This window comes from Monodon monoceros, unplaced genomic scaffold, assembly GCF_005190385.1.
Source record: "Monodon monoceros isolate NGI ecotype Baffin Bay Population unplaced genomic scaffold, NGI_Narwhal_1 Super_Scaffold_10, whole genome shotgun sequence".
NCBI classification, from domain to species: Eukaryota; Metazoa; Chordata; class Mammalia; order Artiodactyla; family Monodontidae; genus Monodon; species Monodon monoceros.
The window spans coordinates 50,176,394-50,193,757 of NW_021703766.1; the positions used below are offsets into that span (position 1 = coordinate 50,176,394).

The 17,364-nt window shown below is 55.6% G+C and overlaps 2 protein-coding genes across 4 annotated transcripts in view; both read right to left on the reverse strand.

Annotated features, from left to right (window-relative positions):
- The window catches only part of SLC8A2 (solute carrier family 8 member A2), a 32,117-nt gene extending 25,845 nt beyond the window's left edge, over nucleotides 1-6,272 (reverse strand). Inside the window, exons 1-2 of one of the 3 annotated variants that reach the window (XM_029206113.1) lie at nucleotides 6,004-6,272; nucleotides 1,000-1,693 (exon numbers count right to left, since the gene is read on the reverse strand). In XM_029206113.1, coding sequence (XP_029061946.1) covers nucleotides 1,000-1,677 — 678 coding nt within the window. In that variant the 5' untranslated portion in view covers nucleotides 1,678-1,693; nucleotides 6,004-6,272. Of the gene's footprint in view, nucleotides 1-999; nucleotides 1,694-6,003 lie in introns of those variants that run through there. The other 2 variants (XM_029206132.1, XM_029206122.1) reach the window with 2 other exon arrangements.
- Nucleotides 6,273-8,235: 1,963 nt separating this feature from the next.
- Nucleotides 8,236-15,466, reverse strand: KPTN (kaptin, actin binding protein). Its single transcript, XM_029213480.1, has 12 exons — nucleotides 15,195-15,466; nucleotides 14,724-14,806; nucleotides 14,536-14,620; nucleotides 14,387-14,441; nucleotides 13,056-13,131; nucleotides 12,862-12,935; nucleotides 12,549-12,658; nucleotides 12,371-12,448; nucleotides 11,506-11,581; nucleotides 10,633-10,768; nucleotides 10,364-10,546; nucleotides 8,236-8,645 (listed from the first exon to the last, which is right to left on the reverse strand). The coding sequence occupies exons 1-12, from the start codon at nucleotides 15,415-15,417 to the stop codon at nucleotides 8,517-8,519; spliced, it is 1,308 nt and encodes a 435-aa protein (XP_029069313.1). The 5' UTR covers nucleotides 15,418-15,466; the 3' UTR covers nucleotides 8,236-8,516.
- Between the last annotated feature and the right edge of the window lie 1,898 nt (nucleotides 15,467-17,364).

Sequence of the window (17,364 nt, forward strand, 5' to 3'; positions counted from 1 at the left end):
CTCCAATAAATTATGCACGTGTGTGAGCGAATTAAGCCAGGCCCATGAATACATTATGCAAATGTCGGTGGTGGTCATGGGGGCTATGGGAAATAAATTGGGCAAATGTTTTAAAGGAGGACTAAGCAGTGTGCCCGTTAAGACACTGGGTAAATGAGCGGCAAATGATTATGTGAATGTGGGTGTAAATTACGCATCTGTGGGTCTACATTTTGTCTCACTATTAGAATAAATTATGCAAAGCGGTCTTTGCAGTGGGCTGGGTTTATACCTAGGTTGGATTGGATGTGAGTATGAATTACAGTGAAGTGGCATAAATTATCCTAACATCAGAAATCAATTATTAATAATGAATGAATTATGTAAACCACGACTGCATATCTGGCAAATACAGAGCTAGATTACGCAGATGTGGGCATGGATCTATGCAAAGTCCATGGGTAAACTATGCAAATTGCACCAAGTTACACCAAGTTACCCTAGTTAGCGCTGTCAGAAGACACAAGGCTGGATTATGCAAGTGTAACGTGAATTATGCAAATGGGGGATGTCTTACTGCCAAAGTGAGAATAAATTATGCAAAAGGCAGGGAGTATAGGAAAACATGTGTGACCATACCTGGCAAATACCTGGCTAGACTGTCGTATGCATTACACAGATCAGTAGGACTCTGCTAGCACATATGGCCCCCCTGTGAGAGTTCTGGATGGGCATATTGCAAAATGGCACCCCATACTGTGCAGATGAGCCCCTTCCAGGACCTGCAGTGCCATCCAGACCTGGCTTGGGAGCACCCACTGGGCTCCAGTCCCAACTTGCCCTCTCCGGCCCAATGCCTTTGTGCAGTGCGTGACCTGTACAACCATACCTGGCGGCCCTCTCAAACGTGAGCATGCATTTCTGCAAATACAGGCATTGACTCTCCAAGCCCGGGGAGCCACCCCTCTGGATTTTGCTGACATACATGCACCAAGGAGATGTCTGTGGGTCCTTGCTCACCTGGACCACACCCGGGGAAAAGACGGCAAGGATGAGATAAAGCCAGACATAGGCGAAGATACTCCAAGAAGCGGTGACAAAGAAGACTCTCAGGTGCTTGATCTTGCGGCTCTCACCGGCTGGGATGACGTAGATGCACACGGCAATGACCACAAACATGTTGAAGGCAGCGCTGCCCACGATGGTGCCCGGACCCAGCTCGCCCGCCTGGAAGTTGTGGCCGCAGACCTCAATAACAGACAGCAGGATCTCAGGGGCCGAGGAGCCCAGGGCCATGAGTGTGAGGTTGGACACAGTCTCATTCCAGATGCGGACGGTGCCCACGCTGGTCTCGCCGTTGGACTTAGTGATAGTGATCTCTTTCTCCTTGGACGTGATGACCTCGATGGATGCCATGAAGCGGTCGGCAATGATGGATACACCCAGGAACATGTAGACCATGGCCACAAAGTAGACCACGGCCCGCGCTGCTTTGTCCCCCAGCGACGGGTCATCGGGCTCCCAAACGGGCAGCAGGACCCCTGGCTGGCAGCGGTTGGAGCCCTGGCAGCCCCCCATGCTGCTGGCATCGCTGTCGTTGGCTGGGGGAGGTGGCAGGGAGGGGGTCGGGGTGGCTGCCCCTGAGCATGGGGGAGTCCCCAGGAGGAGTGCAAACACCACCAAGGCCAGGGTAGCCATGGAGGGGGTCAGAGTCCTGTGGGGGAGGAGGAAGTCTGGGTGAGGGGAGCAAACCCCTCCCTGTTGCTCAGGAGTCAAGGTTCATTGGGGTCGGAGAATAGGGGAGAAGCTGAGGACTAACAGAGGGAGGAGAGAGACTGGGGGAGCCAAAGAGAGACAGTGATTCAAAGAGACAGGGTCACAAAGAGACACAGAGAGCGCCAGGCAGAGACCAAGAGAGAAAGACACAGAAAGATAAAGACATCGTGCACTCCTGATGGGAGTCAAGCCACTGCAGGAAACTATAGCTGAACACCAAGCATCCTAGGACTCGGCAGTTCCACTCCCAGGTATGGACCCAAGAGAAATAAGTCAAGTGTTCATCAAAAGACACATACACAGGCGTTCACAGCAGCTTCATTTATCATGGCTCCCCTCTTGAAACAACCCAGATGCCTATCAGCAAGAACACGGAGAAGTACATGGCGGAATAGCCATGCAGTGGAATATTATACAGCACTGAAAAGGGAGCGGGCAACTGATACACCCAACAATGCAGATGAATCTCACAGGCATGCCATGGAAGAGTGAAGTCAGGCGCAAAAGAACACAGACCGAATAAGTTAGTGGGAGAGGCAAGGGGCTGGGGGCGCCCTCAACTCATTTTGTGATTCCTATGGTTTCCAACTTGGCGTCGGAGGGCTCCTGCTTGGGATTTGGGCTGTGGAAGGTGCTGGGGTGTTTGTCTGTCTGTCTCAGGTAGGGCTGGGGAGGGGCTGCTGGAGGGTCTCTCACTCACATCCTTCCCCGCAATGCTGGCAGGTTTCTGTCTCCAGCATCCCCGGGTCTCTGGCAGGTGCAGGATTCCTTAGAAGCTGTGACATGAGGTCCTAGGTTGGGCTCTTGGACCCCACACTGTGGGTGTGGGGTGAATACTTCTCTTCCTGCCTCAGGTCCTGGGTTCGAGTGGCTATTTCTGTATCTAGGTCTCCTTTAAAAATGCCAATCAGTTCACATTCTCCCCTCTGATCAGAACCCTCCATGGCCCTGGTCTCACTCAGACATCAAAGTCCCCTCCCCGCTTCATAAGGTCTCGCACAATCTGGCCCCAACATTCCCTCTCTGGCCTCATCTCTCTCTCTCTCTCCCCCTCCCTCACTTGGCCCCAGCTACACCACCTCCTTGCTGTTCCTCGGGCAAGTTCTTGCTTCAGGGCCTTTGCATCTGCTGTTCCCCCTTCCTGGGACACTGTTCCCCACATATCCGCTCCCTCTTCTCCTTCAGCTCTCCACTCAGATGTCACCTTCCGTGGCTGCTCTGTTTGAAATGACACCATCCCACTTTGGGGAGTCCCCAGCCATTTCACAGACGAGAAGACCAGGGCTCAGAGAGGCGAAATAACTTGCCCAACGTCCCCCAGCACCCATTCTGCAGCTCCCAGTTTCTCTCTCCTAGAGTGGTCCTGACTTCCAGCTCCCCTGCCCCACCCTTGTGTTGTCATGGTAACCCCGTAGCCTATAAAATGGAACTGAGAGAGGAAGGCAGGGGTCCTCAGGGCCTCCACCCTCCCCGACCCCTCTCCTGGCCACCAGCCTCAGTTCTCCCGGTAACGTCCATTTCTGTCTGAAAAGTTCTTCTCACGGTCTAACCCACAGCCTGCCCCCAACATACATCCATGTCCTCACGGATTGGGAGCTGGCTCCTTTGGGGGAGGGAGGCAAAATGTTGGCAGAACTTCCCTGAAGAGTGTGTGTGTGTGTGTGTGTGTGTGTGTGTGTGTGTGTACGTGTGTAGGGGGGCAGGGGGTGGGGTGATTCTTAAAGGGCCACCACACAATTAGCCCCCTCGGCAAGGCCCCTAATGATACATCTAATTAGCAGCCCCCTAATTAGCAACGACTTAGGCATAATTACAAACCCACCAGGATCCAAGGCAAAGACTCACGCTCCCTTCTCTCTCCCTCCCCTCCCCCCAGCTTTCAGGAGAAACCAGGTCGACCTGGGAGTCAAGAATTCATCTATAGCATCTCACTCCCTCTCTCAGGGAAGGGCCATGGCCTGGGAAGTCCTCCCTCAAGTCCAACCACCTGTCCCTCCCGCCTCCGTCCTCAAGCCTGGTTTAGTGCCTTTTCCTGCAAAACCTGGTTTCCTCTCCCTGGGGCCTTAGGGAAGGAGGGGGTCAGGGAGAGAAAGCACTAGATAAATATCTGTTAAAGGAACCACCACGAGGTCTGAGCCCTGTCACGGGGGACAGCTGGGTTCCCTCTTCTTGAGGCTCCTGCCTCTGCCTCTCTCGCTCCATGAGCAGCCCTGAAACCTAATCTGGGTTTAGAATCCAGGGGCGAAAGCATCAGGTGGAGGCCAGAGTGGGACTCTGGAGGGCAGATGGCGGGCACCGTCTCCTGGGGCCATCTCTCCCCTCCCTCGTGGGCCGGTGGCCAGCTGGGTCAGCGGTGAGTGCCCCGGTTCTGCCTCACCCACCTCTCGGGGCCTCGGAGACCTCATCTGTAGGGTGGGACTGCAAGCTTGAGCGGGGTGGGGCAGTCAGTCTGTTAGGCCAGGTGGGACCCCCTCCTTCAAGTCTCTCATATCGGTAAGGGGGGTGATGGTTCCTGACTGCGCTCAGCCTGGGCGCAGGGGGTGCCCGCCGCCTGCTCTCGGTGGGGACATGGCCTTCTAAACACGCACGCTTACTGCTCCGGGGTAAGCCAGGCTCTCCCGCCTGCCCACAATGTCCCAGCCTGGGGATCACACACAGACACACACAGTCTCAGTGTTCAGGCTATGGTACGCCGATGGGTAAACTGAGGTCTGGAGGGGCAGACAGCTTGGCCAAGTCATGCAACTTCAAGTCAGGGGCAGAGAAGAGATGGAACTCAAGGTGTGGGACTCCTAAGCTGGTGCTTGTTTTAACCCACCTGGAATCCCACGTGGACACTCGAGGACCTCACCCCATCACAGCGTGGGCTACAGACTCAGCCCCACACCTCTCATCTCGCCCGCCTTCTCTGGGGCCCCCTTCCCAACAGAAAAGAAGAGGCTGTATTGGCCAGGGAACTCTAGACTCAGAAGGGCCCTCTCAGAGCCCCCAAGGCGCGGTGGAGAAGCTTTTGAGCTCCAGCCCGACTGGCAGACAGGTCTGGGGCTGGCACACCATGAGATGACGGAGGCGAGACTGCAGGAAGGACTGGCCTGGCCCAGTACCTAGAGCTGTGCCTGGAGCAGGAAAGGTGCTCAGTAACTGTCAAAAGAATGAATGAGTCAAGAAGCGGACAAACGGCAAAAGGGGTATGGAAGTTAGACTGCAGCAGGGACTGGTCCGGCCAATATGAAGAGGAATGGGGGGTTAGATTGCAGACAGGACTGGCTCAGTCTCCTCTACAAAGGGTACAGGTTAGACTGCGAGAAGGACTGGCCTCAGGGTGCCAGAAATAAGGCAGGGGAGAGCAGAGGAGCTCTATCCTCAGGGGAGGGACGGGCGGATGCCAGCCGGGAGGATGGGGGGAGCTCGGCTGAGGAAGGGAGAGGAGGCTGGGGGACTCCGTGCCTCCTGGGGGAGCCCACTCTGTGGCGGCGGCAGGGGGCGGGGCGGGTCTTCTTCCCCCAGGTCTCCCCTTGCCAGGGGCGGAGACAAAGGTGTGTAGGAGGCAGTTAACCAGGGAGAGGAAGCGGAGAGGAAAGAGAGAGACACAGAGACCAGGTCCTAGAGACGGAGATGGAGATGAGAAGCAGGGAAGACTGAGGAAGATACACGCGGAGATGGACAGAGACAGAGACACGAGAAAGCTGAGACAGTAGAGACAGAGACAGAGGGAAACACACAGAGATGGCAAAAGAGGAAAGCAGAGAGGAACCAAGGACTTAGAGACAGAAAGCCGGAACAGACCCAGACACAGAGAGAGACAGACAAGAGTGAGACTGAGGGAGACAGGGAAAGGGACTCGGAGAGGCGTCCAGACTCCGCAGGACAGAGACCCCTGAGAGATGTGGAGACACAGAAAGACGAGACCGACACAGGAAAGCGGGGGCGGAGGTGGAGGCGGAGAACGGGAGTGCGGGTGCTGCCCCAGACAGGGTGGGGTGTTCTCACCCCCTCAGTGCCCAGGAGGCACCCCCTCCCCAGCCCGCCATGCTCCCTGAAGCGCAGGAGGGGTTGAGGATGTTGACGGCTGGTGGCGCCCCTACCGCACGTTAGGGCCCTGGTACCCGCGCCCCGGGATATGCAGCCCCCCATCCCCTATAACGGAGCTCAGCGAGAAGCGGCTCCGGGCTCCTCAAATGCCCCCCTCCACCCACCTGGGGTAACACCATCCTTCCCCCAAGCCCCCCCTAACTGGGGGTCTCTTACCTGCAGCTACAGCCTAGAGCAGGTTCCCTCAGCACTGTATTGGCAGTGGTGGGCGACTCCGCCCGACAGAGGGAGAGAGAGAGGGAGAGAGAGAGGGATGAGCTGGGGACTGAGAGGGAGAGCTAGGGAGGAAGGGAGGGAAAGGGGATAGAGGGAGGAGAGGAGAGGAGGAGGGGGGAGGGATTCGGGGGAGGGGGAGTCGGCTAGAGAGGGAGGGGGGGGGGCCGGCGCGGGGAGCCGGGGCGGGGCCTGGAGGGAGGAGGGGCGGGGGGTGGGGTGGGGGGAGACGAAGCAGCCCAAGCCTCCCACCCACCCTCTGGGTTCAGCACCACAGGCAAGGGACAGTGGCGGAGGGCGCGCGCGCGCGCGCGCGCGCGCACACACACACACACACACACACACACACACACACACACACACACACTCTCGCTGATCCATACAAGGGCCAACGAGGCAAAACAGCTACAAATAGTCACAGGCTCCCAGAACTGGGGGGAGGGCAAGAATGTTTTTAGCCAGAGTCAGATGCAAATTCACATGCTGTGCCTGCTGACAAAGCCAGCCAGAAACAACCACAGAGGCACCCATTAATAATAATAACAACAGTTGCCTTTCACAAGGGGCTTCCAGCCCTTACTACGTGCCAGGCATTGTTACTTTAAATAAGTGCTTGACACATGTTGACACAACTGACCCTCCTAAAAACCCTGTGAGGTAAACGCTACTAGCCCCATTTTACAGATGAGGAAACTGAGGCACAAGAGTGATGAAGTGTGGCTTCAGGTTCTACCCTTAACTGCTACACTACACAGTGTCCCAGACTGAGGGGCTGGCAAGAAGTTAGGCAGCGAGCTGCGAAGGACCGGGCAGGCGCCGGGAACACAAACTCATGAGTCCTGAAATGGTGAACACACACACACGTGCACACACTTCACAGACCCAGAACATCACTACTTAAATGCCCCAGATCCCACCCTAGCGTCCCACTCCTGTCCAGGACAGGAGGCGATGGAACACTCAGCCTCTGCACACGGGCAGCAGGAGAGAGACCCTGATGCTGCCAATGGCCCATGCCCATCGCCAGTCCTGGCTGGACACCCCCGGGCCCACTGCCAGGAGAGGAGGGAGACGACCCAGCTCTGGCTCCCTGCGATTTCCCACGCTTGGGTTCTGGGAGGTGAGGTGAAGACAGGGGTGGCCAAGAAGTGGTGGGCTCCAGCCTCCTGAAGACCCACTGTGGGGCACTGGTAGCTTAGTCTTCACTGTTGGTGCAGATGGTCAGACTGACAGGTGGACTTCCATGGCAGGAGGTAGACAGATGGCTAGAATGACCATGGTGCCTGCCCCTCCCCCCCCCGGAAGCAGGGGTCCCACCCAAACCCTGCAGCAGCAAGGTCCCACAGCCAGCCTGGACCCCACTCAGGAATTGCTCCCCCACCCTCCCGACCCGATTCTATTCCTGGCAAGATTTGTTCTGTTGTCCCCGCCCTCCACTGGTCCCTGTGATGTAGGCCTCAATGCCTTCTCCTGGTGCCACGGAAGTGGCCACAGGAGGGGCAATCACTACAGCCACAGGGCAGGGAATTAGCCTTGTCTCCCACTTCCTGGTCCCCCAATCCCCTGGGCTTTTCAACTAGGCCTACTCTTAGCCCTTTCCAGGACAGTGTAGCCTGGGGCTTATCTCAGGACTCCCCAGTTGAGATCTAAATTGATCACTTCTGCTGGGTGTTAACCTTGGCTCTCGGCGCAAGGTGTAACCATAGTAATTTTTGCTAGGGTCCAACTTCAGTATTATTCACAGGGGGTCTGGCCTCAGACTCCCTGCTACAATTTGACCATGGCTTCCCCACGACAGTCCTTTCCACCCACATCCTCTCCTCTGAGGCTCAATTTCCTTATCTTCCCACTGAGCCTTGACCTCAGATCCGGAGCTTTCCACTGGGGTCTAACCTCAGTTCACTTGCGGAGGTCTAACCCTACAAACCTTTCCCTTATACTCTACAGTCTTTCCTATGGAGGTTTAACCTCCTATAGTGCCTAACTTCTCTTCTTTCCTCTGAAATCTACACTACGATCCCACTTCAGTCCGGGCGGCTGGGTCTGACCTTGGATCCCCAATCCCCAAAGTCCCCTCCCTCCATTCTTCCGGGCGAGTCCAGCTCCCGACACAAAGCCTGGTAACAATTGTTCCTCATCAAACGTGTGCCGAACAAAAGAATGGAGACGAGTGCAAGTTTGGTTCGTCTGGACACAGAAATAATCACCACGGACCGAGTCTCAAGGGGACAGAGGCGGGGTGGGGTGGGATCATCCCATTTTCAAATGGGGACACTGAGGCACAGAGAGGGGAGTGGGGGTCACAGGGCACGCTGGGGCGGAGCCAGAGCAGGACCCACCGCTCCACCACCCTGGGGTGTCTGGGGAGACCAGTGCCTCCTTCAGGATGCTTCCCCCGCCATGAAGAGCTGGAGGCAGGCACCCCAAGGAACCTGGGGTGGGCAGTGGGTGGGTACTCAGGAGGCCGGGGTCTCAGCAGGCCCGGCACCCACCCTGTCCCCCAGCCTCTGTGGCTGACGTCTCCTCTGCTCCACTTGGCGCCGAAGCCGGCTCAGAACCAGCCCCGAGGCCTGGATCAGGCTGTGCTGTGGGGAATGAGAGAGGACGACAGGGCTGAGACAGAGCTGGAAGGTGCAGGTTACACGCCCCCCCCCGACCCCCAGAGGCTGAAGGTGCAGCAACGGTGGGAGGTCTGTGTGTGGCCTTAGAATGGGTCTCTGTGATGGGGTGAAGGTCAGACCCAGGGGGACGGCCTTCAGTGAATTTCCGGTGGAAGGGACAAAGCCCAGCCCCAGATGTGTGGGTCTGAGGTTAGAACTCAGTGGAGGGGACGGGGATGGATCAAAACATAACGGAGATAACACAACAGTAGAACAACTATACCCCAACAAACAAACAAAAAAACATAAAAGAGAGCTCGCATTACATGGGGGTGAGGCTTGACCACCCGAGAGAGGCTGAGGTTAGTCCACAGCAGGGGGAACAAAGGTGAGACACTGGCGGAAAAGGTTAGGCCCACAAGACAGAGAAAGAGCATACCAAAGTGGAAAAGAGAGGAATAAGTCACCACACAAGGGACGGAGCCAGACCCTGGTTGGAGGGTCTGAAGTTAGCCCCTGACAGAAGGGAAGGAAGGGAGATCACAGTGGAATGGCTTGAAAGAGATCACAATGAGGGATGCTGGGAGGCTGAGACCACAGCAGAAGGGAAGCCCCTTCTCCCACAGATGGACCACAGCCCTGTCCACTGCGGTCTAACCTCAGACCTCTCCTCATTCCGTTTTACTCGAGGGTCTAACTTTTGTCCCACATACTGCAGTTCAACCTCAGACTTTTCCACTGGGGTCCAACCTCTACCTCTATGAGGTCTAACCTGGGCCATTCCGCTGATGACTAGACTGAAGGAAAAGGCCCCAGCAAAGCCTGCAGCGGAGACAGTAAGGTTAGACTCCAGTAGAAAGAACCCAGGTTAGACCACATGGGAAAGGAGCCCGGAGTCAGACCAAAGGGAAGGGGTGGGCAAACACCAGATCAGGAAACAGAGGTACATCATAGCTGAAGGGCTGGGGCCAGGCCGTAGTGAAAAGGCCAGAGGTCAGACATATTAGTTGGAGGTTTAACAGCAACGGAAGGCTCCAGGCTGGACGGTGGGCCATTGGAATGGTTGGATATTAAACTGTAAGGGCGGTTAAGCTGCTGTCGGAGGGTGAGAGGTCAAAGTACAGGAGAAGGCTGGACATTAGACCACAGGTTGCGGGCGTGACCACAGTAGAAAGTTCAGTGGTTAGACCAAAGGGGAAGGGTTTGAGGTTAGACTATGGCAAAAAGCTGGAGAAGGAGGCTGAAGGTCAGACCACAGGCAGAATGAAGCCGGTCACACAGGTGGAAGAAAGGGTGGCTGCAGTAGGAGGGCCAAGGTTAGGGCACAGTGGAAGAGTGCAGGTCAGGTCCCGGGGGCAGATCCAGGCTGGGCCACAGGGAAGGGACACGGTCAAAGCAGGTGGAACACAGTAGAGACGTTCGGGAGGCTGAGGGAGGCCAGGGGGCCGGGGGTGAAGGATGCTGCGGCTGAGCGCCCTTCACCCCTGGCTGTGAGTGCCCCCCGCACCTCCCTTCTCCTTGACCAATAGGAACCGCCTGCCTCCCCCAAGAGGGGGCCTGCAGCCAATGACCCCCTTGCCCGAAGGGGGGCCCAGGCTCCAGTTTCCAGAGGGATCGGGCCAAGGCCTGACTGCCCCTCTCCCGTGAGAACGTGCCCTCAATTAGGCGGGTGTTAAGGCCCCGTCCCAGGGGCCCCTGGCTACCTGCAGGATGTGCACGCCCTTCAGGGAGACCACAGCGAGCTCGCGCAGCCCGTCCCCGGTCAGGTCCACGTGCGCCATGGCCAGCAGGGGGCTAGAGAAGCTCCGCTGCCACAGCAAGTGGAAGCCACGCTGGGCCCCGGGGAGCCCGCGCTCTGGGCTGCAGTACTTGTAACAGAGCAGCTCCTGCAGGGGCAGGGGATTGGGGTCACACGGGGAGAGGCAGGAGGCAGAGGACACAGGCCACGGCAGCCCCACCCCTCCGGTCCCACCTGTCCGTAGGTGGCCACCAGGACCTCCGGCCGCCCGTCCAAATCGATGTCAGTGACCAGGCCACAGAGGACGCTGTCGAACTGGCCACTGCCAGGTAGGAGAAGCTGGTCCTCGAGGCCCCGGCTCAGCAGGTCCCTGAGGGTCAGACCACGGCGGGGAGACTGAGGTCGACCGCGGTGCCCGCCACCCTTAGCACCGGACCCTCATGGGTCAGGTCTGGATGTGCTGTTCCTCCTGAAGCCTGGACACCCTCGTCTCCAAGTTAGACATCCTCATATCCACCAAGGGGAGCTCAAACTGTCTCTGATCTAGACACCCACACTGTCCCCTGGAGGTGGGACCGTCTTGCTCCCAAATGGAAACCCACACCGTTCCTTCTGGTGAGCCCCTTGTCTCCAGTCTGGATACCCACGAGGCCCCCTGAAGGCTCAGCGCTCAGCCCCAGCCACAGCTGGCTCGCACTGGCTCACGGGAGCCGACTGGGAAATTTTCAGAAACTTTGTGAGCGGCTTGGCATCACGTTGGTGGCTCAAAATCCACTGAGGTGGGAGTGTTGACACCACGGAAACGGGCAGATCCTATAAGCCAGGGCTTTCTCCCACATGGAGCCTGCAGTTAAACACTTGCCAACGTGCTCTGTCCACCTACCCCAGGGGGACTGGACATCTCGGTTCCCACCCGAGGCCTCAGCACATGCCCTACAAGTTCTAGACTTAAACACTCATGCTCTTCTCCCTGGGACACAGACACCTTTACCTGCCCAGCCCTGAACCACTACACCCAAAGCTTTACTCTCTGTGGAGAATGACAAGGCTAGATCACCGTGCAAAGGCATGGGGTCAGCCCACACGCACGTGCCCCGTGGCCCTCACCGATACACCACCGCTGGTTCCAACATGCTGGCCACCAGCACGCTGTACTCCTCCCGCTGTGGCCTGTCCTCGGTCTCTGGAGAAGGAACGTGAACGGCGGGGGAGGCGTGAGGGGCCAGGTTCCAGGCTCCTCCTCCCTCCTCCCCACCCGTCCATTCCTGAGAGGAACACACGTTAGACCCCTGAGGTTGGGCCACAGGGGGAGGGTTAGAGGTTAGACCACGAGCGAATGATGGAGGTCAGATGCCAGGAGGAGGGAGAGGTGTTGGATGACAGTTTAAAAAGTCCAAGGTTAAACCACCAGGTTAGAAGAGACAAAGGTTAGGTGACAGCACAGAAGTCCGTGGTTAGACCACAGTGAGAGCATCAGGGGATAAACCACAGTGGAAGGGGCAGAAGAAAGACCACAGAGGTGAGGCCAAGAGAAACGCCAGAGAAGGACAGACCGCAGTAAGAGGAACAGATCAACATGTGGGGCGAAAGGAGAGACGCCGAGTGGGGGGACGGTGCTGAGTCCGTGAGAAAAGCCTGGACTTGGATGGCAGCAAGAGACAGAGTGAAGAGGCCACAGACGGGGGGTCCGAGGAAGCCACAGTGGGAGCAGTGAAGGTCAGACCACCAAAGGAAAGGCAGAAGTTCAACTCCAGGGTGAAAGCTCAAATCAGACCACCACAGGGGCAAGTAGCTGGATCTGAAATTCAGGAGCGTCGTGGGGAGGGAATGGGCACACTGTAGCTCCCGGGCTGGAGTGGGGCACACAGCGGGGAGGGAGGGACGGTGGGGAGCTGGGCATGTGGGGAGAGGGGTACAAATGCGGGTGGAGGAGCCGAGCCCGCAGCCTGGCCTCCCCCTGCCCGGAGCTCACCCTCGGGGGCCGAGAGGCTGAACACGATCACTCGGGAGATGGGGCCATCCTGCAGGATCGTCCAAGTCTGCAGAACCTCTGTGTGGAGGGCGAGGACTCAGGGCCCCGTCCCGAGCACCCCCGCCCCAGTCCGGCCTCGCCCCACCCCCCATGTCTGGGCCCCCGCCCCAGCCATCACCTCGACTCTGCTGGTCTACGTGGGCGACACGGACATAACCGCTCTGACAGCCGAGAGCTGAGAGTCGCCGGGACGTGCCGGGCAGGTTGTGCACGTCAAGCCAGAGGACACTGGGTGGACAGAGGGGCCTGAGGGCCGTCGCCAGGCCCCAGCCCCCACCTGCACCTCCCTAGAATCATCCACCCCACCCCACCTCCGGTAGAGCCCTGGGCCTCCACTGGGCCTGACTTCTTTAGGGGTCAATTCCCACCACCTGATTTCTCTGAGGCTGCCTGCCCCGGTTCCCACTGGCCTCTGTCAGGGCCTCTCCTACCTACTGGTCAGGTTCGTGAGCTCTGGGAAGAGGTTTTCCACGGGCTGTTCTTCAAACTGATGCAGCCCCTCGTTCTGGGGGAACCAAGACCCGCCACGAGCTTGGAGTCAGTGGCCAGCCTCACACACTGCGCCCCGTGCCAGCCCATGGTGGCCCCGGCAGGGCTCTGCCCACCAAGCCTTGCCCTGCCTCACCTCCTTGTAGAGATGAATGGCCGGGTCATTCCCACTCAGGAGAAACACGGTCTCCAGTTGATCCCCAACCTGGACCCTGAAAGCAGAAAAATCTAGAATGCCAGTGTGGTAGAGTCCGTGTGTTTTAAAATCCTCCTCTTGCAGAAACTCTTGCCTGCGAGAACCCTAACATTCTGGGTTCTAGACACTGGATCCAGAGCTAGGATCTCAGGATGTAGAATTCTAGAAACTAGCCCTCACAGAATCTCAGATTTAAGAACTTTCCAGTCTCAGAATCACAGAAACTCAGCGTTTTCGAACCTTCTGTTTCTAGAGCCCTCACTTGCTAGAATCTTCATTCTGGATGTGGATTCAGGAATGAACATGGAGCTCTAGAATGGGCTGCAGAACCTCAGAACACTAGCACCTCTTTACCCTAGAACCCCAGTGTTCTAGAAGTTCTGTTTTCTGTCTCCTTTGAAATGCTAGAACTTCTGGAAATTGCCATCATGGATATTCAGATTTACAGAATTGGTAGAATACCCAGATCGTAAAACCCAGAACATTAGTACTTTAGAACCTTCAGTTTCTAGAACTCTCATCTGCTAGACCAGAGGTTGGCAAATTATGACCTGCAGGGCAAATCCAAAACCCACGGCCTGTTTTTGTGAATAAAGTTTTATTGGAACACAGCCACACCCATTCATTTACACAGAGTCAATGGCTGCTTTCTTGCTACAGTGGCCAACTTGAGTAGTTGTGATAGAGATTATTTGACCCCGAAGCTGCGCCTTAAAAGAAAAAGTTTGCCAACCCCTCTGCTAGAACACTGGTGTTTTGGAATTCAGAGCTCTAGAATGGAATTCTTATACTTTGGGATTCTAGAACATCAGTATTCTAGATGGTCTGTATTCTATCTCCTTGGAATATGACAATGTTAGGGCTTTAATATTACAGAATCTCAGAATCATCAAACTGTAGAACTTTCAAATCTTGGAGTCCCAGAGCTTACAACTCTAGAAAAATTGGCATTTCTGGGTCTTGGAATGCCCAAATCTAGATCGTTAGAATTTGAGAATTCTACACATCTGGAGCACAGGAGCTCATTCACTCTCAAATTATCTAGTTCAGGGATAACAAAATGGTAGCCCATCAGCCAAGTCTGGTCCACGGCTACCTTAAATGCACGATGCTCTAAAAAACAAACTAGTCTGATTGTCTATAGGCAGGTTTGTGGTCTCCAGTTTGCTACAGCCTCCGCCCTCCCAACACACATACACACACCCGCACACACACACACACACACACACACACACACACTCCCTATTGTATCACACCTGTGGCTTACTTACTCTGCATGGCACAGTTGGAAAGGAGTGAACTGGAGCTCCAGGTTCAGGCAGCTCTCTGCAGGGGGAGTACAGGTAGATGGGCACAGGGGACCTGACAGCAACCCCCCAACCCCCTTCCTCATTCCTCCTTCCCTCCAGGCCACACTTACGGGCAATGGAGTCCAGGTTGTACTCAGAGCCAGGCTCGTAGTCACAGTAGATGTTAAGGAAGGGGCTGCCCTTGTCCCCTGAATCCTGGAAGAGGAAACTGGCCTCAGGGGAGAGTAGGGGCAGCAAGAGGGATATGGGTCAGACTCAGTAAGGAGGAGAAAATGGGTAGGTGGAGGGCTCTGGGTACCTTGATGAACGTGATCCCCACCACCAGGCCCTGCTTTGGGGGTGACTTGTTGAAGGTGTCGATGGAGACAATCTCTGCGTCCACTGGGAGAGGACAAAGTTCACGTTTCAGGCAGACCCGTGACCCCAATATTCCCAATCAACAGTGAGCCCTGACCTCTAGGACTCAGTCATCTCTAACCAGCACAAATTATCATGACCTCTGGGACGGTGTGAGTCCTGATCACCATCACCATCACCATGGTAGGAGGGATCCTGGTTTCTGAGTCTGAGGAATCCTGAACCCTAACTACTTCAGGCCCCTATTAGCCCTGTCCTCTGACCCCAATGCCTCCAGATTACCAGCCTTGACCCCCTTCAATCACCATCACCCTGATCCCATTCTCCCATGCTGGTGACCTGGCTCAGACAGAGCCTCAGAAGCCTTCTCAGCACTACATTCCAAGCCCCCCAGCCCCATGGCGCCACGCACCGGGAATGTAATTGAACTGCAGCTCCTTGGCCACGGGCCGGATTTTCTGTCGGAGGTCTTGGTAGCGGAAGCCTAGCACCTTGCCTTTAAGGGTGGCGGCCAGCAGCTCCCCGCGCCCACCCGCGCCGCCCGCCAGCCCGTACACATTGCTCTGAGACGAGAAGCGTGTGAAGCTGTCCTCGCGCAGCGGACAAGGCCCCGCGGCCACAGCCGCCTCCCCCATCACGCCCCTCAAACACTGGTCCCCGTAGCCCCCGCGGCTGCCCACTCTACGCCACGGACCGCCGGGCGCCGGCCGGTCGCGCAGACTGATTACGTAGAGAAGCTGTCGACGCTGCCCTTTACCAAGATGGCTGCCAGCCGGGCCGCTTGGGCTTCCCACCAGACTTTGCCTCAACGCGCCTGCGCGCTCCTGCCTGGTCCTTTTCAGGGCCGAGGTGACTGCCGCCCACTGATTAAGGCCTGAAGATGGGAGGTGGTGGCCCCTGCTGTGGGCGGTGCGGAAGACAGAATAAGAACCACCTTAATGCTCAATATAGCCCTTACGTGCCAGGAACTGTTCTAAGCCTTTACATCTATCAATTTTTAGTTAAAACTCAGGCAGGCTTGAGGTAGGTACTATGATATGTTTTACCGATGAGAAAACTGAGGCACAGACAGGTAATTTGTCTAAGATCACACAGCTAGAAACAGCAGTCAGTATTGGAACCCAAACACAAAAGCTCCATAGTTTGTTTTAATCACATCACCTTTAAAATGGTGAAATGCATTCTTCTTACCCCAAGGAAAAAGTTCTATCTATCCTGGCCAATCACCACCACCTTCTTTACTGAAAGCCTACTTTATCAGTCATGTTGGCTGATTATCTCATTGAATCTTCACAACTACCCTGCTCTGGTTACCCCGCGTTCATTTATTCAGCATTTATTGACCACTGTATGAATTTATCTCCATAAACTGTTGCAACAACTTTGGAAAGAGGTTTATTATCCCAGTTTCTGGAGAGTGAAACTGAGGCTCGGGGAGAATAAGTCCCTTGACTGATAGGATAGTAAGTGGTGGAGACAGGATGAGGTCTTCTGGGATTCCTGTATATACTTTTTTGTCTCCAGAAGGGCATCAAGGGTTTGGGGACTCTATGTATACCTGTATGTTATTTCCAGAAGACATGAGTTGGCCAGCTGTCCTGGCTACCTTGAGTAATCTTCTGTCACCCCCTTCCATGCAGAAACACACACACACACGCACACACACACACACTGCAAGATCTGTGAAGGCAGTGACTGGATCTCCCTTGGTCACAGTCAAATCCCCGACGCCTGGCCCACAAGGCCTGACATGGAACGAGCATTTAGTAAATATGTTAAGAACCCAAAACTATGTACCAGGCCCTTTGCCAAGCACCTGGGACACTGTTGCATAAGAGCCCTGAGAGGAGAGTTCTCAAAGGCAGACTGGGTCTGGAGGGTGGTGAAAAGAAAGGAGTTTGTGTCCACTCCAGATCTGGTTATGCTATTTAGTGCTGTAATCCCAGGGTTTGAGCCAGGGCATGGCACACAGTAGGTGCTGAGTAGATACTTGCCGAGTAAATGGGGGTGGGGTCTGGTTCTGCTGCTTCTGAACAATGTTTTCTTCAGGCTTCTTCTACCTCCCTTGGTAACCACGAAACCACATTCCCTTCATATTTGAGTGAATGAATAAACAAATGGGTTGGAAAGGAAAGAACTGTCCTGTTCAGTGGTTTCCAACCCTAAGTACACATTTGGATCACCTATGGAAAAAAACTCTCCAAAACCAAAAGGGTGGGGAACCTCAATCAAATCACAATTTATCAGAGTGCAACCCAAGCTTGAGCACTTTTAATATGATTTTAAAGCACAGCCAGGGTTGAGAATCACTATTTAGGTCATGGGTGGCACAAACAGATTCTCACACTACTTACTCTTCAGCCTGTGCCAAGGCAGACACTGGTAATCAATCTGAGATCTCAGGAGTCTTAACTGAGCTCTAGGCAGCCATTATCAATCGATTACAGCTGTGGGAAAAGCTGAAGGGGACAGAGGGGCAGGACAGGGTGTCATATAGAGGCCACTCTTGACACACACTGAGCCTGAACCTTTCCTGAATTCCTTCCAGCCTCTAGGCTGCAGCAGCTCTCAGAGGAGCTTGC

Excerpts from the sequence above, each read along its gene's own strand:
- KPTN (XM_029213480.1), bottom strand. The coding sequence starts at position 15,417 with ATGGGGGAGGCGGCTGTGGCCGCGGGGCCTTGTCCGCTGCGCGAGGAC. Across the intron at positions 10,769-11,505 it reads GAACCAGCGGTGGTGTATCG|GGACCTGCTGAGCCGGGGCC; the intron begins GTGAGGGCCACG and ends TCTGACCCTCAG. Across the intron at positions 10,547-10,632 it reads TGGTGGCCACCTACGGACAG|GAGCTGCTCTGTTACAAGTA; the intron begins GTGGGACCGGAG and ends CTGCCCCTGCAG.